Source organism: Dama dama, chromosome 14, assembly GCF_033118175.1.
Source record: "Dama dama isolate Ldn47 chromosome 14, ASM3311817v1, whole genome shotgun sequence".
Classification (NCBI taxonomy): domain Eukaryota; kingdom Metazoa; phylum Chordata; class Mammalia; order Artiodactyla; family Cervidae; genus Dama; species Dama dama.
The window spans coordinates 42,069,317-42,094,909 of record NC_083694.1 but is presented as its reverse complement, the minus strand read 5'-3'; the positions used below and the strand labels follow the sequence as shown (position 1 = coordinate 42,094,909).

At 43.7% G+C, this 25,593-nt stretch overlaps 1 protein-coding gene across 6 annotated transcripts in view; it reads right to left on the bottom strand.

Moving 5' to 3' along the window:
- Positions 1–25,593, bottom strand: part of RERE (arginine-glutamic acid dipeptide repeats) — a 408,498-nt gene that overhangs the window by 70,059 nt on the left and 312,846 nt on the right. For all 6 annotated transcript variants that reach the window (XM_061160480.1, XM_061160484.1, XM_061160483.1 and 3 more), the window contains one exon: positions 22,997–23,095. In XM_061160480.1, the coding sequence (XP_061016463.1) occupies positions 22,997–23,095 (99 nt within the window). The remainder of the gene's footprint in view (positions 1–22,996; positions 23,096–25,593) is intronic.

The window sequence follows — 25,593 nt, the reverse complement described above, 5'->3', positions numbered from 1 at the left end:
ACAGTCTGAGCCTCCAATGATCTCTGCTCCCTTTTGATAAAACATTAAAGCGCCTAAAGCACTAACAGTTTTCTACTAGGGAGGTAAACTAAATATATTGTTAGGATTATGGTCGATGATATCATATAGTCCTAAATGAAGTGAAAGAGTACAGGACTCTTATCTCAAATTTGGTGAAACCTGTCTTCCAGAAGGACTCAATCAAATCCAGAAGCTGTAACAACACACCCCTGCCCAGCTCCCACATGGAGGAAACTGAGGCCCTATCTGGTCCCAGGGGCATGGAGGCAGCTCCTGGACTCTGTCTCCCTTTCTCTGAAACATGACAAGGGCTGGGATTCCGTATTTAACTTCGGTCACTTTAAATGCTCTCCAAATCAGGAGGAAAATCAAGTATCCTTTAGGAAATACAAGGGGTGGAGGAGGAAAGGAAGTGTATTTCAATCACAAACGGCAAAACTCCTCAACAGGCAGATCCCAGTCTACCAGTCTAGGACAGGCACCTTCTGGTCCCACACCATCCCATGAGGGTCGCCTGTCACAAGACAGGCCATCAAGAGAGGGTCCCACACCAGGGCTGCTCCGTTGGGTTTTGTTTGGAAGAACAGTGCTGCCATGCTACCTCACTCTCGCTGCAAATACTGCTGTTAAGGGAGTGTGAACACAGCTGTGTATAAATTACACACACAGATTTAATCCGTGTATTTACAAGGAATGTGTGTGTGTGTGTGTGCCTGTGCCCATGTGTGCACTTAGTTGCATCTGACTCTTTGCAACCCCATGGACTGTAGCCTGCCAGGCTCCTCTGTCCATAGGATTTCCCAAACAAGAATACTGGAGTGGGTAGCCATTTCCTACTCCAGGGGATCTTCCTGACCCAGGGATCAAACCCAGGTCTCCGGTCTCCTGCATTAGCAGGCAGATTCTTTAACACTGCGCCACCCGGGAAGCCCCATTTACAAGGAACACAAACACACAAATAGTGCATTTACATACACAGTTGGATACATTGGGCTGTAAGCAGAGTAAGGTTTGAATTCCAAAGCTTCCTTAAAGTCTTACAAAAAGAAATGCTTAGGAAATGCTTAGCCTGCTAAATTAGGCTGAGGCTCTTCTGTCCCCTCCCCGATGCAGTCTGCCCCTCCCCCCATATTCTTCACTTGCAATGCTGCTGCTGCTAAGTCGCCTTCAGTCGTGTCCGACTCTGTGCGACCCCACAGACGGCAGCCCACCAGGCTCCTCTGCCCCTGGGATTCTCCAGGCAAGAATACTGGAGTGGGTTGCCATTTTCTTCTCCATTCACTTGCAATACTGGAAAGTATTTGAGACTTTATGAAGGAGAACTGTCAAAAAGAGCTCTAAAACTCACTTCTATAGCAAACATTAATCAACATAATTTTCAAAGCTACAAAGTTAGAAATAAGGGGGAAGGGGCAAAGAAGGCAGAAGCAGAAAGCAGGAAGCCCCTGAAGTTCAGAACTGACATGTCCTACACCATCAGTTTTCCCTGGTGTGGATCACTTCCACACCTAGGAAGAGGAGGACATATCTAAGGACCCACTAACACAGCAGACATTGATGCAGGGTCTTGGGAGTTTTCGGCTAATGTTGAAAAATTAAGGAGCAGAGCAATCCACATTTTATGCTCATTGCATTAAATGAGAATACAGACAATACAGACCCAGGCAACAGGCAAGGTGGGCTCTGGTTCCAAGCCTGATTCTATCAAGGCTTCACAGATGACCCCTGGCAGGCCACGAACATTGCCTGGGCTGGGTTTCTCCCAAATATCCTAATTTATGCCCCCCGCCCCACCCCCACAAAGCATTAACTTGTAAAATGTTTGGTGTTGCAGTACAATAAAAGAAAGCAAAGGGTAATAGTGCAACTAAATATCATCCTATACACATGTTGACACAGAATGACAAGTTCACTATAGGCCTTAATTTTATGCTTAAAAATGTTTACAACTAAACCTTTCAATTGATATATTTTTCTTTTATATTTTTTCTTGATGTGGTTTGTATAAACCCCTGGTTTAAAAAAGAAGAAAGAAAAAAAAAAAAGATCCATTTCTGAGGCTTGGGTTTACTGTTCTTACTGTTCCACCAATAAATCATCTCCCAGTCTGGGCTTGGAAAAGCACTGGCCACGGTTTGATTGCTCCAGCCCCAGGTTGCCAGGCAACCAACACAAGGGGGAAGTCTGAGAACTGCTGACAGATAGCCAAGTGGCTGAAACAACAGACTTCTCTCTGTCAAAAATGTGTTTCAGAGGGCCACTTCCCCACCTCTGCTCTCTCCTAAACACTACACGATTGTAAAATCAAAATCAAAAGGCCACTGTAATAAAAACACACTTCCTGCTCAATTACTAATTGTTAAAAAGTGGTGGGGAAGCCCAGATCACACAGTGTATGGCAACAGAAATGTGATACTGTAAATGAGATAAAGTCAGCAGCATGCGAGAACCCTGACCTAAATGCGGCTCTGCAGCTCCCAGTCAGGCGACCTGGTGCGTGGAGCAAATCAGTTGGTGCAGAAAGCTCCGGGAAGAAAATAATGAATGTTGAGAAGTTAAAAGAAACAAACCAAACAATAACTAAGCAGTCACAGGCTCACATCACTTAATAATAAAACCAAGAGCATTCTCAATTGTTGTGAAACACAATCCGGAGTTGACGATAGTTTTCCCTCTCACATGGATTTCTCGCTGTGGAATAGGGAGGGCAAGGAAGGCCAGTGACCCTCGAGAACCACGCCCCCTGGTGGCTGGGCTGGGAGGGTTGGTGGTGATTCCCTAACGCTGGGCTGTAAGCTGACTTACAGTGCCGGAAGATACAGCTGTCCCTCAGCATCCTAAGAGGACTGGCTCCTGAACCCTCCAGGATATCAAAATCCTCGGATACTTACAGAAAATGGTGTAGTATTTGCACATAATGTAGTATTTGCACATAACATATGCATGATGTCCTCCCCTATATTTTAAATCATCTCCAGATTACTTGTAATACAATATAATTGTTATGTTAACAGTTGCTAGTGTACAGAAAATTCAAGTTTTGCTTTTTGGAAGTTGTTTGGAATTTTTTTCCCCTGAATATTTTTGATCTACAGTTGGCTGAACCCACTGATGCACAACCGGCAGGTATGGAAGGCTTACTGTACCAGGTCTGAATCTGAGAGTCTAATGCAACATGGTAAACACCTAAGGGGCAGGCTCAAGTCAGTCACCTCACATCACAGTCCCACTGACAACTCTGCATCATCCAGAACTCTTTGGGAACTGACTGATGCAGTGTTTGGAGAAGGTCAGTGCTCAGAACACAGCTCTTCATCTTTTTTGTGCCATAGATCCTGCTGGCAGTCTGGTAAAGGCTAACCTCTTAAAAAACAGTTTTTAAATGCCTAAAATAAAGTGAGGGCTTCCCTGGTGGCTCAGCAGTATAGAATTGCCTGCCAATGCAGGAGACATGGGTTCACTCCCTTGGTCAGGAGAATCCCTTGAAGGAGGACCCATTGCAGTATTCTTGCCTAGGAAATCCCATGGACAGAAGAGCCTGGTGGTCTATAGTGCACAGGTTCACAAAAAGAGCTGGATGCAACAACAACAAATAAACAACAAATCAAGTGATATTACAATGGAAACCAGTTATCAAAACACTAAAAATGCAAACATATACACATTATTTAATAACATTAAACAAGAACTCACAGTTTTTGTCAAGTTTTTTGGGGGGACAGGGGTGATGTTTTGTTTTATACTATGAGCTCAGATTATACACTCTTGGAGAGCAAAGACAGTAATTTATTCATCGCTACATCACCAAGCAGTGCGTGGCCTGGTTTCCTGCCCAAGGTTGACCAACTGAAGGCTCCCAGGCCAGCCCTCACCACAAGGTCAACCCAGATCCTACGGGGGCCTGACTCGATGGGTTATCCCAGTGCCTAGAAGTGGGCCTGACAAGCAAGATTCGTATGTAAGCCCACAGCTTACAAAATAGCGTATGCAGACACCGAAGACTTCTCCCCCTTAATTTTATTATTTATGTACTGGCTGCACTGTGCAGCCAACCAGGGATTAAACCTGCATCTTCTGCACTGGAAGCGTGGAGTCTTCACCACTTGACCACCAGGGAAGTCCCCCCAAGACACTCCAATAGGTATGTGGATTCAGTTTTAAGGGAATTCATTTCCAGAACTTCAACTTTCATATATTTTCTTTCCTAAAATTCATCTGCCTGAGAATACACCCTTGTGTGCCTCCTCTTTCACAATCATCCTCCTCTCACTGCATCACAAAGGCCTCCCTCTCTCCCATCCAGATGGCTAAGAGGCAGCACTGCCTCATGCAGGAACTCCGGGCTATGAACAGAGGGTCAATTCAAGACACCATGAGCAACGCCAAGGTCACAACTGGAAGCCTCATGCAGGTCAGGTACTTTCCAGTAGAAGCTCACGGAGGTGTCATCTGATACATCAATGAAAATCATGTCTAATGATAAATTATAGTTTCTGATTATGGAAGGAATTCAATAAATGAGTGACAAAACTATCAATCCTATTTATGTAAACAAGGTTTCTGAGCACTTACAAATAAGTGAGGAATGAGAATAATATGATGCAGAATATGGTCTCATCCTAACAATAAGTAATATTCATACAAAAACTAATATTTTTAAAAAACTAAGTTATTTAATTTCCAATAAACATTAAGCAGAAACTAAAACTTTTATCAACTAATATCTTGTTGTTTTGATCAACTGTGCACTAATAATTATTACAACATAATCAGAGAGGATTTTCTTTCAACACTTAGAGCTTTATTGCTAAAGAAAATAACAACATGCACATTTCTGTCTTTGGGAGTATGAAAAGGTGATCTGACAACACACTCTCAAGCACAAAATGCTTTACATCAAGGGGAAGCAGACTGGAAAATTACTAGTTACAGGTTTAAAGTGGGGAAAGATAAACTGTCAAGTATTACTGCTAAAAAGGAGCCCATTTGTGTACTTTAAAAAATATATGATAATGGTTATAAATAATGATGGCATTCAGATGAAGTGGATATATTTAAAAGAGTGATGGGACAGTCTTATTTCCAAATGTCAGTATTTATGATTTGTAAGAAATCACATGCTTATGATGAAAACAGTACATGCCAATTTAAACTACAGAGGGAGTATATGACTTTTTAAGCAGAGCTTTTTTAGGGGCTTTATGGGGAAATTTTTTCTAACTTTGTACCTAAAAGAAAGACCAGAATTCTTCGGGTACCGGGCATATGCCACATCTCAACTAGGTTTTGTTTGTTTGTTTTTTCCCTCTTCTCTTCCCTTTTTTTTCCCCCAATTATTTTTATTAGTTGGAGGCTAATTACTTTACAATATTGTAGTGTTTTTTGCCATACATTGACATGAATCAGCCATGGATTTACATCAACTAGGTTTATCAGACTCTGGTTTTACTTCACAGAATCGAGTGTTTCTAGGGTTATTAGAAACACTTTCTAGAACCCAAAGATATGGTACCACTGAAGACCCTACACTATGTGACTGTTGTTCCACTGAGACAAAGGCCCTGCTTTCTCTGAATTCCAAAACTGCTAGGGCACTTCTCTGTTCAGAAGAAGGAGGAGCTCAGACCCCTCAGGGCTCAGTTAGAGTGCTCAGGGACCTCCGGCCGATCACTTGGGCCTCAGACCCCACCAGACACAAGTGCCTGAGTTAGAGTGTGTTAGAGTGGGTTCTGAGGTTCCATTTCAGCTTAGGGGGAACACAGTGCCGTGTTAAACAACATCTATGAGAAATGCACGGAGAAGGAAGGGGTGCTCCCTGTGCTGCCCCTGCCCCAATGGAAGCCAGGCCCCCCGCTGCTCCTGAACATGCCCTGCCCTCTCCCATGTCTGCATCTCCCGCCATGAAGGGATCCTGGGCAATGTTGCCATGAAGCTGCTCTGGGGCTGGACTACGGGGTAGGGATTTCTGAATATCTTCACTGACCACTGGCGTGACCCTGAGCACATATGTTCACCACTGCACGCCCATGTTCTGTCTCCTTCCTCCGTTCTTCCATCATTTTGCGTACCCCACAACAGAACGTCCCACATTCTGCCTGGCACAAGGCTCTAGGCACCCACGTCCATCACTGAATTTTCTCTCCATGCAGTGGGGAGGTCCTGTGGGGCCATCTGGCAGAGTCTTTTGCACGTACAAGTCAGGCATTTTGTTTCTTCAATGACAAATCCTATTATCAGCACCTGAGCCTTTCAGGGCCAGAATAGCTCTAATTATTTAGTTAATACTTGATTTTTCAAAAGAAAATCAATGAATCTCCAAGGAATGAAAACTGGTTCCAGACACAGACTCAACCAGAAATGGGCAGGCTTACCCACACTAATGCTTTTTCCCACCAAACTTCAATGATGTCACAAGTGGGTGGTTTTCTTTAGACAGATGGGGAGTCATCTGAGAATAGTAGAAGTGATGGGAGGGGGTAGGAAAAAAATAAAGAGGAGAAACTAGAATTCCTTGGTTTTCTTCAAATCGTGAACCAAAAAAAGAAAAAAAAAAAAAAAATCACAGGACACAATGGCAGTGAGCATTCAGATGAAATCTTTCCCACCAGCAGCGGGTTTCTTTTCCTGGTTAATATGAGGACAGCTCGAAGACCTGGGGTTGGCTTTCACAGCCTCTCCCCCAGTGCTTTGACCATGGGAAGGCATGATTGGGGGGGACCTTCCACTGTCCAGGATGGTGAGCAGAGCAGAAGAAACTCTTGTGGTCTAATAAAAGGATGAAAGAAATGTTCTCCATGATGAGGAAATGAATCCTTTACTTATTAAGCTCCCTCATGCCTTTTTTTTTTTTTCTTTTAACATCTGTTTGATAAAATACATCATATCAAGGAGCCATCAAAGAAAAGGAAACCACAGTGACATGTGAAGGGAACTCCAGAGACTGGACGGAGCTGCCTGTTGGGTTTAGCCACACCAACCTAGACAGCAGATTAAAAAGCAGAGACATTGCTGTGCCAACAAAGGTCCGTCTAGTCAAGGCTATGGTTTTTCCAGTGGTCATGTATGGATGTGAGAGTTGGACTGTGAAGAAAGCTGAGTGTCGAAAAATTGATGCTTTTCAACTGTGGTGTTGGAGAAGACTCTTGAGAGTCCCTTGGCCTGCAAGGATATCCAACCAGTCCATCCTAAAGGAGATCAGTCCTGGGTGTTCATTGGAAGGACTGATGCTGAAGCTGAAACTCCAATACCTTGGCCACCTCATGCGAAGAGCTGACTCACTGGAAAAGACCCTGATGCTGGGAGGGATTGGGGGCAGGAGGAGAAGGGGATGACAGAGGATGAGATGGCTGGATGGCATCACCGACTTGATGGGCATAAATCTGAGTAAACTCCGGGAGTTGGTGATGGACAGGGAGGCCTGGTGTCCTGCGATTCATGGGGTCACAAAGAGTCGAGTGATTGAACTGAACTGAACTGATCCCCTATTTCCCTCCCAGACACAGAAAGCATTCAACCAAAGTGGCCAGAAGATCACCAGGGAGAAGTTTCAACAAGCACCAAACCCCTGTCGTCTACTCTTTCCCCTAATACAAAGTCATGAATAAAGGTTTACAGAATCTTTTTGGCATTTGAAAATACTCTATTATGTCCTCCATACTAGAAAATACACATCTCTGCATGACAAACACATGGACTTCCATGACAAATGACTCTTGCTTTTGTAGCAAAGTTCCCACTTCTCCTTTCAGCAAAACTCAGTCTGTCCTAAGCTCACCGAAAGCTCCTGAGTCCTGAGGGTATTTATGTAGTTCTGACAAGGAACAGTTTACAGGCAATTAAGACATGACCCTGAAGATCACCAGATGGGGGACAAGTAACATGAATTATTAGAAAAACACCTATCGCTCTTCCTGAATTGACCTGAGCTCTCAGGGGCATGGTCTGCCCAGACTTGCTCAGCAGAAGGTGCTTCGGAACAAGAAGCGTTGCCCCTCTGAAGAAGGTAGAGCCTGGGTGCCGCTCATGTACCGTCTTCACAGCATCTACCCAAATCACCTTACTGGTGTCCATTTATTTGTCTCTGTTCCCCACCAGGATGTAAGCACCATGAGAACAGCGTGTCCACCGCTAACTTCTATCTGGAGAACACAGACAGGGCCTTGTACACAGTTCAATGCCCAATATTTGTTGGGTGACCAAGGAAACAAACAGCACGATATATTCTGAAGCCAACAATCCATTCTGTGATCTTACATTCTAGATATTTTTCTAGTCATAGAATCCTGCCTGGTCACCACTTGCCTCCATCTTCAAGCTCTATGTATTAATTCAGCTCAGCTCAACTTATCACCCGCTGAGCCTCACTGCCGAGGAAGCCAGTGTAAGACATGCACTTAGGAAGCATATCACTCAGCAGACCAGCACTCAGGGGCCACGTCTCAGTCTCCCCAGCACCATCACCCACAGCACAAGCTTCCTTCCCACCCCTTCCCCATTACTCTCCTCCCAACCCCTACCTCTGGCTTGGGACATCTCACCCCAGCATCCCCAACTGGTTCTTTATATCCTAGGGAGTTACTGTCTCTTCCCCCACCCCTGTTCTAACCCCCAACACCTCCCTTCATCAACATCTTCACACAAGGTGCACACAGCATCCATCTCCCTGCTCCAATGATAGGGCCAGCAGCTTGGTTCTACATGTGTGCCTCAATTCCAGCAAAGACAAGCCCGTCTGAGAGAATCATACACAACCTTTCCCCTCATCATAACATCAACCAACCAAGCCGGCCTCTTGCTGCCTATCAGCGAACCTAAAAGGCCCTATACAGAGCTAAAATACCCTTTCTCTACCCTGCCTTCTGACAGTGCTCTCAGGAACGTGAAAAACTCTGCCCAGAGCTGCTCGCAGCCACAATTCCTGATGCCCCCTCCTATCTTCCAACCTAGCCATCCACTTATGACTGGACATCTGTGAAAATGTCTAAGATATAAAACCAGAAAATTTCTTTTCTTTACTAGTGCACAGTCACTGTGAATCCCACAAAAGCCTCTTCTCCTTGACTGTGACTTCCAGCCCTTCAACTCCGCTGCCCTGGTTCCCCGAGTTCTGGATCCGGCCTGGACTACCAGTTACTCCAGCAACACCATCAGCACTGCTACATATGCCTCCGCATCCTGACCTTGGACCAACTTTCTACCCAATTTTCCAATTAAGTTATTACGTCAACGTCAACCCCAACCCTATCACTGCCCACATTAAAAAATACGTAACCATTTCTCACGTCCTACCAAGTCAAACATAATGGTTAACAAATGAAATAGCACAGGACCCAAATCTTTCTCCTGCTTTTTGAACTACTCCTTTTCTGACTCTGTACTAAGTGGCTTTGTTACTTTGTCCAGTCTTCCGCACCTCAACATAAAAATTCCCTCAAAGTCTCTTCTCTTGCTGCACTGTCTCCCCTGACAACCTCATCAGATCCTGGCCTTGCCACTTACTAGCTCTGTGATCCTCAGCAAGCTAATTAACCTCTTCAAGTTCAGCTTCCTTAACTATGACCCCCTCTATAAATGAGAAAGTTCTTCTATCTTTAGACCTCCATACCTAACTGCTACACCCACCTGTATCTTTTACAATCACTTCAAATTCAACATAAACTCTCCTCCCCTCCCCAAAGCAACTACCCTTGATGGCACGGTTTTATCAGCTGTACCAGCAGCCGCCTCCCTTGCACCAAAACACAACAGTGTCTGAACAGCCTCTCTCAACTTTTTCCTTGCTCCCTATTTCCAATCAGCTGGGCTTCTCCAAAGAGGCCATGCAGTGTAGCAGGTGAGAAGCTGGACTCGGGCACCACAAGGCTGGGCTGGAAAGCAGGCTCTATGAACCGCGCTGTGAGCTCAGGAAAGTTCTCCCTCCATGTGCAGAATGTCCACAAATGAGTCACCTCATGCCAGTGTTCAGTGAAGCACCTGGCGCATAACAAAGGTCTTACTATAGCTCCTCAGGTCTCTGTTTTAATCCCTGCTCTTGCTTCTCACGGCCTCCACCCCAGTCTTTCTCAATCTCGGCTGCACAGCAGAAGCCCAGCACCCTAGCTATATCCCGGGGGGGGAGTAAAATCGGAGTCTCTGGGGCGGACCCATGTCTCCTGTGTCTGTTAAAGTTTCTTGTGTGGTTCCAGTATGTGTGTGTGTGGTTCCAGTGTGTGTGTGTGTTAAAGTTTCCTATGTGCTTGCAGTGTGCAACCAAGGTTGAGCACCACTGCTGGAAGCTCAGAGCTCTCAGAATCTTCCACCAGGATTGCAGACTTCACCCAGTCTTGTGGTTCTCAGGGCTGAGAATATGGGCGCCTGGGTCCCACCTCAGACAGAGACTCTGACTCAGAGCACAGTCTGGGCACTGGGACGTTTCAAGTTCTCCAGGTGACGTTAATGTGCAGCCAAGTCTCAGAACCACGACTCCCTCACTACCACTTCTGTTTCCCAGTCCCTGTCACTGCCAGATGAATTTTCAGTGACGGTTCCAGTCCTACCATTCCCCACACTCAAATATATGTAATTATTCCTTATTTCCTATTAAATTCAACACAAACTTCTCTTCCCATAAAGACTGGATGGCTTCAAATCAGTCACCTTATCCACTCAACCACCTACAGCATCCTTCAAACTGGGCAACCAGCTACTGACCAGCCACCCACATTCTTTAAACCTTTGTTCTTCCATTAAGATCTAGGGTATCTGCCTGCTGAAACCCCATCTATACTTCAAGGTGCCTCCTCCTCAGAGCCTCACCCAGTCTCCCTGTTGGAAAACAGAGCAGGCTGGGTTCACCCCTTGGTCTCCCATGGACGCAGCTCATAGTATCAGGAGGAAGACAAGGCACTAGAAGCGGGCCTCCACTGTGGGCCTGCTCTCTCCTCTCTGGTGCCTCTGGCAACAACGTCCGACTCAAGTGCCCATTTATACCCGCGGCCAGGATCAGTCAAGGATGCCACACTGCCAGGCAATTATCAAGGTGAGTGGTGCCCCCTGCAGAGATCTCAGCAGTTAAAGAACAGATGATGTTTATTTGTCTAAGGTCCCCAAGAAGTTCCCCTCCTGTTAGATAAAGAAATCAATACCATTTTTAAATCATGTTTCTAAAAATCTCAGCTAAATACAAAACACATTGCTTAACAGTAAACAGAGGATGAAGGGGTCTCACCAGTACCTAGCAGAGCCTTGTACATAGCAGATATGGAAACGCAGTGGAATTCAATTTGATAGAAGGTGAAAAAGAAGCCCTTTGTCTTTCCTATTCCCTGTATAATATTATCTAAGGAACATCTAAAGTTGGTTACCCAGACACTGATGATGATGACATTTGGTTTTGAGCTCTAAGAACCTTTTTATATTCATCAGAAGGAAAGGGCCTCTCCCATACATGATGTCCTCATAACAATGGAATCCTCCACTGCCTAAAATTATTCCAAACCAGCTGAGGATAACATAGTGTGATGCTTAACAACTGAATGATCCCTCTGAAAATTAGCCTAAAAGCAAGAAAACAGACCCTTGGAATGTTTGACATGGGGTTTTAAAGAAAGGTGAGAGGAGACAGAACGAGGGAAGAATGAAAAGTGTGAGCTGATTACAAAGTCAGAGAGCTAATGAGGAAAACAAACCACTAAGGTCAGGGTGCTCGGGCTCAAAAACTTAGGAAGCTGACAAAGAAGTTGGGCTGTCCTTGAGGACAATCTGAAAGTATCTTCTAACTTTTGCTATATTACTGCTAAAGACGGGAGAATGTCATTTCCAAGCACTGGAAGGAAGGTACCAAGTACGCACAGTCCATCCCATTCTTTAGCAGCTTCAGGAGTGTGAACAGCTTCGTCTGATGCCATCAAGGGCCCCAGGTGGTGTTCTGCTGGGGACACAGGAGAGCAGAGAGCCCAGGGCCTTCCACAAGCAAAGCCTTTTGACTTGTAGGTGAATGTTATATGGGTCTGGGGCCTGGGTCAACTGATTCCCTTACTAAGACCATAGTTAAATTCATTTTCTAAAACTTTCCTTTCAAAAATAGATAACCAAGCCTCTTTAGCTCTGTTACCCAAAAGTTGAGAGGCCCAGACAGAAAAGAAAATGGCTAATTTAGGCTAATGGTGCCTGTTTGGAAAGCAGCTTACTAGTAAATGTGACACCTCCACAGACTCCAACACCAGAGGCTCCCAGAGAAGACTTGGGGCTGTTCAGAGGAGGAGGGAGACTGAAGCAATGTGAAGCAGAGCCACTGAACACGGGTCAGACTTTCCTCCCACTCAGATGGAGCACATAATACTCATTACTGTGCATCTCTGTAGTCTAGAAGGTTCTCCTTTATTACTGCTGATGGGAAAGGTTAGGAAAAAAATAAATTCATAATCAAAACCTACCTACAAATTAGCTGCAAGGGGAAACCAAGAACACTTAGTACTAAGAGGACACATGAGTACGCAGGTGTCCACCCTTTCACATTTCTTAACCAGAGATGATTTAGAAAAAATATCTGCCCAGTTTTTCCTGGAAGTAAAAGGCTGGAGGTAGGCAGTAGGCCGAGACTGGCATCAGATCCAGTTTCCCGTCACACAAACCTGTCAGCCATCACAAAGACCCAACTTCCTCGTGGTTACTAGTCTGAGGACCATCACCTTGGCCTTCTGCTCTCGGGCCAACATCTTCTCCCAAACCACCGGGCCTCCTCCTGCCTGTGCCCCCACTTCCACCCATAGAGAGTGACCAGAGAGGAGGGGGAGCAGCCACCCTGAGCTTCCGCCTCCCCCAGCATCCAGGGCCTGCCTCAGTTGTGCTCACGGTGCCCCCAGAAGATGTGGGACAAGACAGCAAAGCAGCAGTGACTCTCTGTGTCCAAGGCATCCTCCTCCTATCTGTAGGATGGAGATCTTCCTAGTTCTGCAGGGTCCTAATTTCTGACCATTTAATAAAATGATCCAGAATGACAGAGTATACACAGCAAAAAAAACAAAACAGGCTCTAGGCACAGATTTTAAATGTTGAATGCACTATTGGTAGGATTTCAGCCCTCAGGCCACATGATGTAATTTCAGTCATTCAGAAGGATTCTCTGACTGTGCGGTTCTTTCTCACTTGCAGCTTTCTCTGCCTCCTCCTCCTCCTCCTCATAGGTTCTGTGGCATATTGACTCGACAGTTCTTCTGTTTCCTACTGCTGGGATCAATTACATGGAGTCTAGCTCTCTAGCAAGGGGAGAAAACACTCTTAAAGTGCCCAAATAGTGGGAGCACACCTGAGGTTTACAGGAATCCTGAGAGGAAAAATATATTACCCACATCTCACATCTTTGGGATTACAAAACAAGACCGCCCAAGACACAGAGTTCTGAGGACAGGTGGGTTAGTCCCAGTGATCAGACGAATGCTGGGCAGTGCCCTTCTCTCCCTCTGTCACTCACTCACAGTAGATGTTGCAACCACACGTTTCAGTAAATATTAAGTGATGCAAGGAATGGGCTCTTAAAATCAGTCTATAAAATTAGAAAATGATTGCTTCTTGGTAGGAAAGCTATAACAAACCTAAAGAGTGTGTTAAAAAGCAAAGACATCACTCTGCCAACAAAGGTCCATATATTATTTACAGTAGCCATGTACAGATGTGAGAGCTGGACGATAAAGAAGGCAGAGCACCGAAGAATTGATGCTTTCAAACTGTGGTGCTGGAGAAGATTCTTGAGAGTCCCTTGGAAAGCAAGGAGATCAAACCAGTCGATCCTAAAGGAAATCAACCCTGAATACTCACTGGAAGGACTGATACTGAAGCTGAAGCTCCAATACTTTGGCTGCCTGATTAGAACCAGCTAACTCATTGGAAAAGACCCTGATGCTGGGAAAGATTGAAGGCAGAAGGAGAAGAGGGCAACAGAGGACAAGATGGTTGTAAGGCATCACTGATTCAATGGATGTAAACTTGGGCAAACTCTGGGAGATGGTGAGGGCCAGAGAAGCCTGAGTGCTGCAGTCCATGGAGTCACCAAGAGTCGGACACAACCTGGTGACTGAACAACAACAACTAGAAAATAAAACAACAGACAACCAGAAGGAGTTGGCTGGTCCTTCCAAGGGAAGCTAACAAGAAGAAAAGAGCAGGGAAGTGTCCACATAATACTGCTGGAGTTGAAAGATGCTCTGGCCTCACGCAGGATGACTGAGAAGTCCTCCTTGATTCACTATTAGGGACCAGCTCCACTGAAGTGGTCTGAGGATCTGGGGACTTGCAGGGAGGGGGAATATCCTCTACTAGGCTTTTCTCTTCTATTCAAGCCAATCAAACAATATTTTCTGATGACCAACTTTGCTCCAGGCCCTGGGCTACATTCTGGGGATACAAGACTCTAGCACTTGGCGAACATACTAGGTATGCCACTTAAGGTCTTGTTTCAATTTGTCTTCCCCACTAGAATGTCAGCTCCATAAGGACAGGGGTTTGTTTGTTCTGTTTCCTGCTGTATCATAAGAATAAGCACACAATACTACTGGGGAATACAAAAACCAGCCTGGCACTTCAGTGAACACAGCAATGGGGGGGCCACCAAGGCTATTACTACTTCTACCTCAAAGAGACTAGATTTAAGACACAAGTGGGCCAAGAGGAGACAGCTTTCATGAGTTACTTCCTCTCAATGTAGGGTCCCCCCCACTGCAATCTTTTTTTTTTTTAACCTCCTGTTTCCTTCCCTAATCCTGAATTCTGGTTATCAGGCTAATAAGGTGTTTCACCTGTGCAAATGTAAGGCTCCAATGTCACTGTACACAAAGTGTTCCATGCATACACAACAAAAATTGACTTCAGTTCTGTTGCTAAGAAACTGCAGAAGGAAAGGGTTTTTCCAGCCTCTTCATTTATAAAGTAACCACTTTGTCTACCAGAGAACAAATGCAATCTCTCAAGTCCCTTCGTGCCTTGCTCTCATTTTAAAAATGAACAGAGAAAGATGATGGAGAGTGGCTGAAAGTGCATGCTATCTTCATTTTTTTTTCACGTCCTTGAAAATGAGATGGAAACATGGTTTCAATAACCCAGTGCTCTCATATTTATTAATCTTTCAGGCTGAAGATTCTCCCCAACACTCCCCCACTTCAAGCAAAAATGAAAAATGTCCCATAGAAATTACTCTTTGATTTTAAAAGGTTAGCCTGGGCAGTGAGAACTAATTTACGCTATGCTTGTATTCCATGTGGGGTTACTTCCCAGGTCTCTGTTCTATCCTACATTGCCCCAAGGCCCGAACACGTACACATGCATGAACATGAAAACACACACACACACACAGCCCAAGAGAATAGCACAACGCATCGTTAGCTTTCTTAATAAAAAAAACAACACACACACTAAAATTAGGGCTTGGGATAAGGAACTTGAAAACATACTTGTTAAAGAAAATGAAAAAAAAAAAACTGTTCTTGTTTAAAAAGAGAGAAACAGGCATACTAACTTTGAGCACAGCATAAAGAAGAAGCCTAGAAAGCAATAAAGCCATGTATGTGAAAGGCAAGGTCACAGCTGAATTTGTAGATTTAACCCAGAGGCAACTTCTACTGATATGAAACACTGAAATAAATTTTTGAAATATCTCTCCCCTTCCAATGCTTGACTTATTTCATTTACTAAAGGACTCTAAAGTACAGTTCTTTTCACAGCTTGTTACACAGTAGAATCTTTCTGCAAACTAACTGACAAAATTGATTGCCTTACACCAACTTTTCTACACATATAACTGATTTTTAATTTGGTGTCTCATTTCCAAAAGGACTTGACAATAAATTCCACTCTATCCACACTATTGACTTCTTTAAGCAAGAGTTTGATTCAAAGGCTGATGGGAGTCAATTACAGAAAAGATAGTTTAGTTTCACTAATATCTGAAACATTAGGCAAATTTTACCCAAATTTACATCTTCCTTTCTTAATAGTAAGGCCTGATTCTTACCATGGACCATAATAAGAATATGTAACATGAGCAACATGTATATTACTTATATGTACAATGTATGGAACGTACATTATATGCAACATACATTATAATTTTTCCTTTTCTTTTTTCTACTTTCATATCTAAGGATTAAGCTGTTCATAAGAAATAGTTACCAATTTAGTTTAAAAATGGGAGGAAGGGTAATCAATAGAGAGAAAAAACTACTTTCATCCAATTTAAAATTTACTGAGTACCTATTATGAGTTGCACTAAATACAGTATATCTATATTTTGGGTTCTAAGCAAACTGTAAAAATTTTCAGATTAAGATTTCTTTAGGAAGTGAGAATTTTAATGTTATGACTCAGTTTATATAAGTTTACAATGACATAAAATGATGTAGGTACATGAAACAAAGTGCTTTGAAGAGAGTATGAAACAAGGAAAATGTGAGACAGTGGGGAGATCAACTTCCCTTTAATGTTTTTATAATAATGTTTTCACAAAAGAGAAAGAGCCACATAAAATTTAAAAAAGAAGAAGAAAATGAATGGATTCATACTGGATGACCTACAGGTTCATCAACATTTCTTGAAAGATAATATAAAATGTTCCACAACTCTGGAAACTGGACCATTCCTAAAATAAATATAATTCAATTAAGCCTTCTCCTATATTGAATATATAACATTTAAAACTGAACACGAAGATTACGGCCATCCTAATGCTTACATGTGCAGGTTGGTAATCCTGGGCTGTAGGCGCCGCCCCCCCCCCCCCCCCCCCCGGCTTTCACCTCCACCACCTCCTGCTGCTGTAGGGCCTTAACTTCGGTTCTGCTGTGAATTCCATTTTCTATAGCTGCCACACAAACAGTAAATAAAATTCATTGTATTTTTGCCCCACTAAGCAGCTCTGTCTTCTGGCACATTCAAATGCCTGGCTTGAAAATAGTGAACAATGAAAACAATGTTTTCTTGAGCAGACAGTCCAAAAAGGGTAAAACAAAGGCCTTGGAAGGTGCTGCTGTGGCAAGGGCTCTGTGTACTCCATGTGAGTAATTCCTTGACCAGTGGCCCGGGTTCACTGGATTACAGATATTCAGAGAATTAGTCTCCCATGTCATGTCAACTTCAAAAGAAGGATTTCTATTTATGTTTATGATAAATGGAGTTTTAACTGAAAGATGGTTCAGATGTTTTAAAATTTATGAATCTGTAAAATCCATGTACGTGACCAATTAAGGTTTACTGTCACCATGGATTAACTCTTTTTGGATAAAAAATTTCAGAGGTTATCTGTATCTAGGTTGTTCACCTCAATGTATTACATCAAAGTTGGTATGAAATATTTAAAGGGAATCATATTTCAAAATGGGGCTTTCTAGGTGGCGCTAGTGGTAAACAATCTGCCTGCCAATTTAGGAGAAGCAAGAGACACTGGTTCCACCCCTGGGTTGGGAAGAGCCCCTGGAGTAGGAAATGGCAACCCACTCCAGTATTCTTGCCTGGAGAATTCCATGGACAAAGGAGCCTGGCAGGCTACAGTCCATGGGGTTGCAAAGAGTCAGACACAATTGAGAGACTGAGCACACACATATATTTCAAGATAAAAGTTATAGCTTTTGAAAGTGAAAGTGTTGGTCACTCAGTCGTGTCCGACTGCTCGCAACCCCATAGACTGTAGCCCACCAGGCACCTCTGTCCATTGAATTCTCCAGGCAAAATACTGGAGTGGGTTGCTATTCCCTTCTCCAGGGGATCCCACCCAGGAATTCAACTCAGGTCTCCCGCATTGCAAGCAGATTCTTCACCGTCTGAGCCACCAAGGAAACCTCCAAAAGTTACAGTTACCCAAGATGAAACAGAAGCACTCTGCAGGGACATCCAAAGCAACACAACCTCTCCTTTATGTAACACCTGGAATTATGCTGAAAGATATTTCAGCACAAAAGTAATTCCTGAAACACAGCAAAGTGGATGGGAAGCAAAGGGTGAAACGCACAGCTCAGTGAGGCACCCAACCTTACAACCTTGCAAGGCAGGCCAAACTCCACAAGGAAAATGCAGGCCCTGAATTTTAAAAGAATTCAATTAGCACCCCCAGTATTTCCATAATCAACAGCTGAATGCTAATTAAGAGCACAGCACCAAGCAAGCAATGGAATCCCAGTGCAATAAGCAACAACACAAGGGCGCAAATGCTCCCTTCAGCTTGCATGCATAAACAAACAGAATTAATAACTACCCGAGCATAGAAGGGTGGCTTAATCTGTTTCGATTAGGCGCAGTTCAGCCCTGGGGCCTTTGTGTTATATTTAAATGTGTTCATCATGTTTAATTAAAAACCTAATAATCTAGGGTTTTTGTTTTTTTTTTAAGTTCTGATCTGTACTTTCCTCCTCTTTCCCTTCCTGAGTTCTACTGATTTGGATGGTTTCCTGAAAAGGAACAATATTTTTAGCATGCTGTAAGTGAAACTGGTTAACCAGCAACATCACTCTCCAAGGCAGCAGCCAGTCACTGACGTGGGCTCCATCCTTGCCCATGTCAGGGGTTCAATAGCTTCATGAATTAAAGCAAAAATGCTCCTCTGATCTGACCTGGTTTATTTAGCCTGAAAGACTTCCCCACGAGATAGCTACCTATCTGTTTCCAACAGTCTCTCCTCTAAAACAGAGTTCTTTTGTCACTATCTGGCTTAGAATTTGACAGAAATTGGCACAAATCTGGCATCAGTTCGATAGAATTTAAAGTATCTCAGTCCTAAGGCAACCTCAATAAGAAATACCATATCTGTAACAACACACCAAGTGTCTAAGGAATTACTGAGAGGAAGTGTGAAATGAAAGGCCTCCTGTTGTTTAATTCTGAGGCCTAAGAGCTCAAGAATTAATGGCTATCTGAAAGACCTCGGAAGAAGAGGTCTGGTGATAGTATTAACCATAATTTGGGAACTTTTCTCAAAAGTAAACTTTTAAGGTTTCCTTTTATATGCATCACTGGATTCATATAAAAGTTTTTCTCCTGGTGCTGATGCATAATTATTAACCATTAAATGCTGGATTGAGGACAGTGTCAATTAGAATGAAGTTTAAAAACAATCTTAAAAAAAGAGTTGTCAATACTCAAGTGCCTCAAAGGCAGAGACATTACTCTCACCATCAGAAAGTCCTCACTCTTCATAAGTCTACAAACTAGAAGGACAATCAACTCAGAAATAAAGACCGTGAGGAACAAAGCTGGTGATGGCAGCACAGAGGCTTCAGGAGCAGCCAATAAAGGATGCAGACCTAGTTCAGCAGGGGAGTGCCTCGATGCTGAACCTTAGAGTCTGGGTTGGCAAGAGAGAGGAGTCTGTTCCCAGGGCAGAAGACCCACAGGGTCAGGAGGTTCCCACTCTCAGCACAGCCAGGGGTCCTAGGGCAGGTGCTCCCTGCCAACCCTCTCACATGGTGCTCCATTCATGTCTGCGCAAAGGAAAGCAAGTGCATCGATGCTGGAGTTGGGTCACATGCTTGGCAGCTGGTCAAACTCATATACTGAAGCCAATGAAATTTAAACATAACTAGAGCATCCAAGTATACAGAACACTGAAACGGACAAAAGAGGCAGGTCCATGTATTTATTTGAGTTGGGGCCCATTTATTTTGCTTAAATCTTCTGATTCCTGGGGTGAGAAAATGTGGGAATTTCAGTAGGAGGGGTGCACGCACAGAGCAGGTATTCACTCACTGCTAAAACCAGGCTCCAGGTTAAGAGCAATGCTGGTTTATGTGCCCTACTGCCACATCAAATGATTCAGAGAGATGATCTGGACAGTTCAGATGAGGCTTCCCTCAGCCTATCAACTACTCAATCACCGTCCCTCATTCCCTGTTGAGATTTTAGAAAGTGAACTTAACTTCCTCTGAGTAAGGGAACCATTTGATCCCTGGGCTCTGCAAGGGCTGGATGACTGCCAAAACATTTCTTAAAACATGCACTAAAACAAACATGGTAAAAATGAGCCCAGACTGACAAGGATGTATGCGGTTAGAGATGATTATCCCGGGCTGGGAGTGAGTGGCACTCTGGAGTCCTGTTACACTTTTCAGAATTAAGCCGGGCTTTTCCCCATGTGTCAGGTTCCTGACCACCCTTCACCCTACCATTTGCTCCAAGTCCCCAAGAGGCAGCAGAGGGGACACTGCCCACACTGTGTCCGATATAAGCAAATGCTGTCAGGGAAGGAAGCCAGCTCTTCTCAGCAGGAATGTAAAAGGCACAGAGGGAATGAAAGGTCAACAGAGGAGTGAATGGAGGGGGAAAGAGAAAGGAGCTGGGGAGGCAGGAGTGAAAAGTGAGGGATGATGGCGGGGCGGGGGTGGGCACATGAAAGTGGAAGGAGAGGAGAGCCCAGACCAAGCGAGGAGCCTGAGTCTGGAAAGCAGCTGTCAGGGGACATCCATGCGGACAGGCCCTAGGGTGGGCCACTGTCCACGACTGTCCCAGCCTTTTCATCTCCTTATGTCTGTCTTCCACAAAGGCTTTGTGTAGAATTTAACATTTTTACCCATCAAATCTCTTACTTCTTCTCACATAAATACATCTACAGTGGGAAACAACATCCATGACTTTTTTTAAAAAACTGAAGGATACTTGATTTAAAATGTTGTGTTAATTTCTGTACAGCAGTGATTCAGTAATAGAAACATAAATATTTTTTCATACTCTCTTCATACTTGTTACAATTTATCACAAACCATATCACTTTCATACCATACTCATTATGGTTTATCACAGCATACTGAATTCTCTGTACAGCACAGGGAACCTTATTCAATATAGAGTTTTTTGTTGTTGTTGTTCATCTTTTTTATACAGAGTAGTTTGTGTCTATTAATTCCAAACACCTAATTTATCCCTCCCCCATGCCATGTTCCCCCTTTGGTAACTGTAAGTTTGCCTTCTATATCTATGAATCTGTTTCTGTTTCATAAATAAGTTCACCTGTGTCATATCAGACTTTACCCATAAGTGATATCATATATTTGTCTTTCTCTGACTTACTTTCCTTAGTATGATAATCTCTAGGCCCATCCATGTTGCTGCAAATGGCATTATTTCATTCTTTCTTTAGGCTGAGTAATATTACATTTTATGTACACACACACACACACACACACACACACACACACACATCTTCTTTATCCACTCATCTGTCTATGGGCATTTAGGTTGCTTCTGTGTCTTGACTATTGTGAACAGTGGTGCATGTATCTTTTCAAATTAGAGTTTTCTCTGGATATATGCCCAGAAATGGGATGTCTGGATCATATGGCAACTCTATTTTTAGTTTTTTAATATGTGACTTTTCAACACTGTTGAGTTTAACATTTTTACTTTGGCCACTGTCTCAAGGACAAAAGTTTGAGCTATCTGCATCTCTTTACTAATTGGGTAAACTTTCACATTCTCCATTTCAAAGCTGCGACATCGACTTCATCAACACTCTGACGAACTGAGGGACCGCTGGGAAGGCTGACGCTCTCTTACGGAAGCTTCAAGGACCATCTCGGCATCTCGACCCCTCCTTGCTGCCTCCTGATTTTTCCCTCACTCCTCTCAACCCCTGCTGCCCTCATCCACAGCATGCCACGAACAACCTCCCTGGGCACACACCCAGGATTTCACCACTTCTTACCACCACCCGCTGCTGTGCCGCTGGGTCACCAGTCCCGGGCCTAGGCTCTCACATAACCCTGAAGCCACTCTTGCTTGAAGCAGCAGCCAGAGAGCCACTGGCAGATGGAGACCCTGTGCTGGGAAGCCACTCATGCAGAGCAAACAGCAAGACTCCAAACACGGGTCCACAGGCCACCCAACCTGTCCTCTGGGGGACCCTCCCTGCCCCCCACCTCTCCTGCTGCTCTCCCCTCAGACATATTCCTGCATATTCCTCCAAATGTCAGGCGTGCTTTCACCTTAGGGCCCTCAATATACAAAAGGCTTGCCTCTTCACAGAAGCTAGGCCCCTACCCGGTTCACCCCCACCCCCTGCCCACTGTTTTCCTCAGCACACACTGATTTACAGGTGCTTTCCCCTCTTGGGGTGGGGCCCTATGTTTCCCTTGATGGTGCCTAACACAGCACCTGGCATATAACAAGCACTTGATAAATACTGCTGAAAACATGATCGAGCGGGACCAGGAAAGCCATACAATTTCTAAACACTCTCCCTTAGGCTATTTTTAAATACAGGCAAGGAACTCACAATCAATCAATATGTGTATCAGTGCCAGCTCTCATCTTAATCTCGGTCAGCCTCAAGGGCAAATGTCAAGTGGTGATGCTCATACTGAAGACTGTATTTGCAAAAGCACAAGAAATCTCCCCGCCTTGTGTAGCAATTCTTCTCCCCAAAGTCACAAGGTGGGGGATGGAGAGCTACAGTAGAACTCTTTCTGCTGGGATAAAATCCATGAGTTTGAAAACATGTACTTCTGGGTACATTTCTATCTTCCCACCTTCTTTAATAGGCTGCAGTAACAGAATGAATATGAAAGATCCGATATTGACTTAAAGTCTGTGTTTCCTGCTCTTGACTACTGTCTTTTCGCAGGTTAGAGACCCTACCAGACTTCACAATAAAAACAAGGTGCAGCCCTAATCTAAAGAGAGTATCAACTGGTTCTAAGATGACTGAGTCTTAACAGAAGGAGGTATCAAAAGCTAGCCTGCAGCCAAACAAACCAACCAACCCAAACTAATTTTTTAAAAGAGCAACTATTAATTTCTTCTCTCTTTCCATGACACCTGGGGAAATCTTTCCCATTTTCTATGAAACCAATGCTGACTAAACTCAAGTCTTTCCATACAATTATGAGGTTCAAAGCCTCTTTATCCTGACTGACAGATGCCATGGGCAGAATGCAGCCATGACCGGATCCTGGGAACGTGGTGAGCAGCAGGCCCAGCCGCCCCTCATGCCCCAGAGCAGACCCAAGGCCAACTCCCGCCCACTCACCACTTCATCCTCGGTCCAGCTCTTCTCAATCAGCTTGGGCACAGGCTTCTTCACCAGCCGCTGCAGAGCTTTGCCAGCGTCATAGCCGCTTTCATGGAGCTAAAACAATAATGACAACTTTAGTTTGTTCATTGCACCAAATAACAGAGCTGGAAGCAAATCAATAAAAAGGGGATCCTTCATTTACTCTAACAGGAGAGTCATGAGACGGGCACATGAGACTGGGTCACTTTAGCCAGTGTCATAACTGGCTTATATCCAACCACCCCCCAGATCCAGCTGTTCTAGGAAGGACACAAGCAGGGGAGAGAACATTCTGGCAATGACAGGAACAAGATGAAGACCAATAGTAACATTTATGGAACATTTGGCCTAGGCTGTTGCTAAAGCACCTTCCATGCACTCATTATCTTTCTTAATCCTATGAGGAAAGTTTTCTCTCAGTTAATCTACGGAGTAGGAACCCTCATCACCCATTTTATGGATGAGGAGATGGAGGCATGGAAAGGTCGAGTAAAGGTACTCAACCATACTAAGCCAGCAGGCGGTAGAGCTAAGACTCAAACCCAGCCTATGTGACCCCTAATCTTGTCCCATTTCCCTCAAAGTGGCCTAAAGGCATGACAGATTATGTTCTTTCCCATTAACACATCTTAAGTCTTTCACCTGTAATTTCACTAAAAAAATATTTCAAGTATATAAATATAAAAACTTTAAATCTAATTATATAACAGTATTACCAACTTCTTAGCACATATAAATGAAGATGCTGGTTTATCTACATGGTCCTTTTAAGACTGGACTTTCTCTCTGGTCTTTTTCTTTTTTTTTTAAGATTTATTTATTTTTGGCTGTGCTGGGTCTTCATTGTTATATGCAGACTTTTCTCTAGTTGTGGCGAGCCAGGGCTACTCTTGTGGAAAGTGAAAGTGAAAGTCGCTCAGTCATATCTGACTTTTTGCGACCTCCTAGACTATACACTCCACGGAATCCTCCAGGCCAGAATATGCTCCCAACCCAGGGATCAAACCCAGGTCTGCTGCATTGCAGGTGGATTTTTTACTAGCTGAGCCATAAGGGAAGCCCCTTGTTGTGGAGCACAGGCTCAATAGTTGTGGCTCACTGGCTTAGCTGCTCTGCAGCATGTGGAATCTTCCTGGACCAGGAATTGAACTCATGTCCCCTGTATTAGCAGGCAGATTCTTAACCATTGGACCACCAGGGAACACGGAATGTTTTTATACTCCATATCCTTTTCAACCCTAGGCAATGCCTGGCACCCCTGACCCCTCTCCATCTTGCAAAGATACGCCTGCGTTGGTTCCTATGACCATGTCTACCTCTGGTTCCTGAGTCTCCACCTGTGGACAATGAAGAGAAAGAGCAGAGAGAATGATCCTTCTGCTCATATCGACCTCCCCAAATTGTGGCTGTCTCTCCAGATTTCTCACCGGGAACTGCCCTTTCTTTCTAAAGTCTACTTCTCTGATAGGGGCATTTGTTCTGGCTGAGACCTATACCTCCAGGAACTAACACCATCCATAGCATAAGGTGATACACAGAGATACTTGCTGAGTTAATAAATAAAGGCCTTCAACTACTGTCCCTTGATAGACTCAACCCAAATGTCCACCTCAGTGTCTTCAGGTTCATTCAGTCTGATGTTAGCTGAATACCTATTATGGTGCAGGCCACACACCAGACCCTGGGGACACAGCAGTGAACACAACACCCGCCCGCAGGGGACATGCTCATCTTTCCACAAATGCTTCAATCCCTCATTTGAAAAATTCACCAGCATTTGCAAATCCTCAGTACAAATAAGGTGCAAACTCTACTAGTAAGTCATTGTTTATTTGTTTGGATGGATGAATGGATGAACAAATAAATAAAAATTTTGGATATAGCAAATCTCTCCTATAATTGACTGCTATTGGAAGTTAAATATCCATTTTCATTGCTCATTCATCAAAACAGAAAGTTATTAAAAATCAAAATTTCCCAAGTTAGTCTCACATTTTAGAGGATCCCAATTTACTCTAAGTCCAGACTACCCACAGATATCCAGACTAGAAATTAATTACTAAGACAACTACCTTAAAAAAAACCAAAAACACCTACAATCAATGATTAATGCTGAATCTTTTTTTTGGTGGTGGTTGGGTGTGGATATGGGTGAGTGTACACAAAAAATATGGATGCTAGATATGAACTTATGTATTTTTTATGATATTCATTGTTAGAGGATTTTAAAAATAGTATACTATAAATATTATACTAAATAAATGAAATACTATACTAAAATATTAGAATTTGCAAATGTTTGAAAACTGTTCAACTGGCCTCCTTTCAGAAGTATATAAAATAAAAAGTTAGATTTTCATACCTTGCCTAAGATCCAGAACAAGCAGATATTTGCCAAGTTCTATAATATAATTAGCATCTATAATGAGAGCTTAACAGCAAGGATCAGAACTGAATAAAGGGAAAAACTGCATAGCTATTTAATTTTTTAAAAAGCACCAACCAGTCGATCCTAAAGGAAATCAACCCTGAATATTCATTCACTGGAAGGACTGAGGCTGAAGCTCCAATAC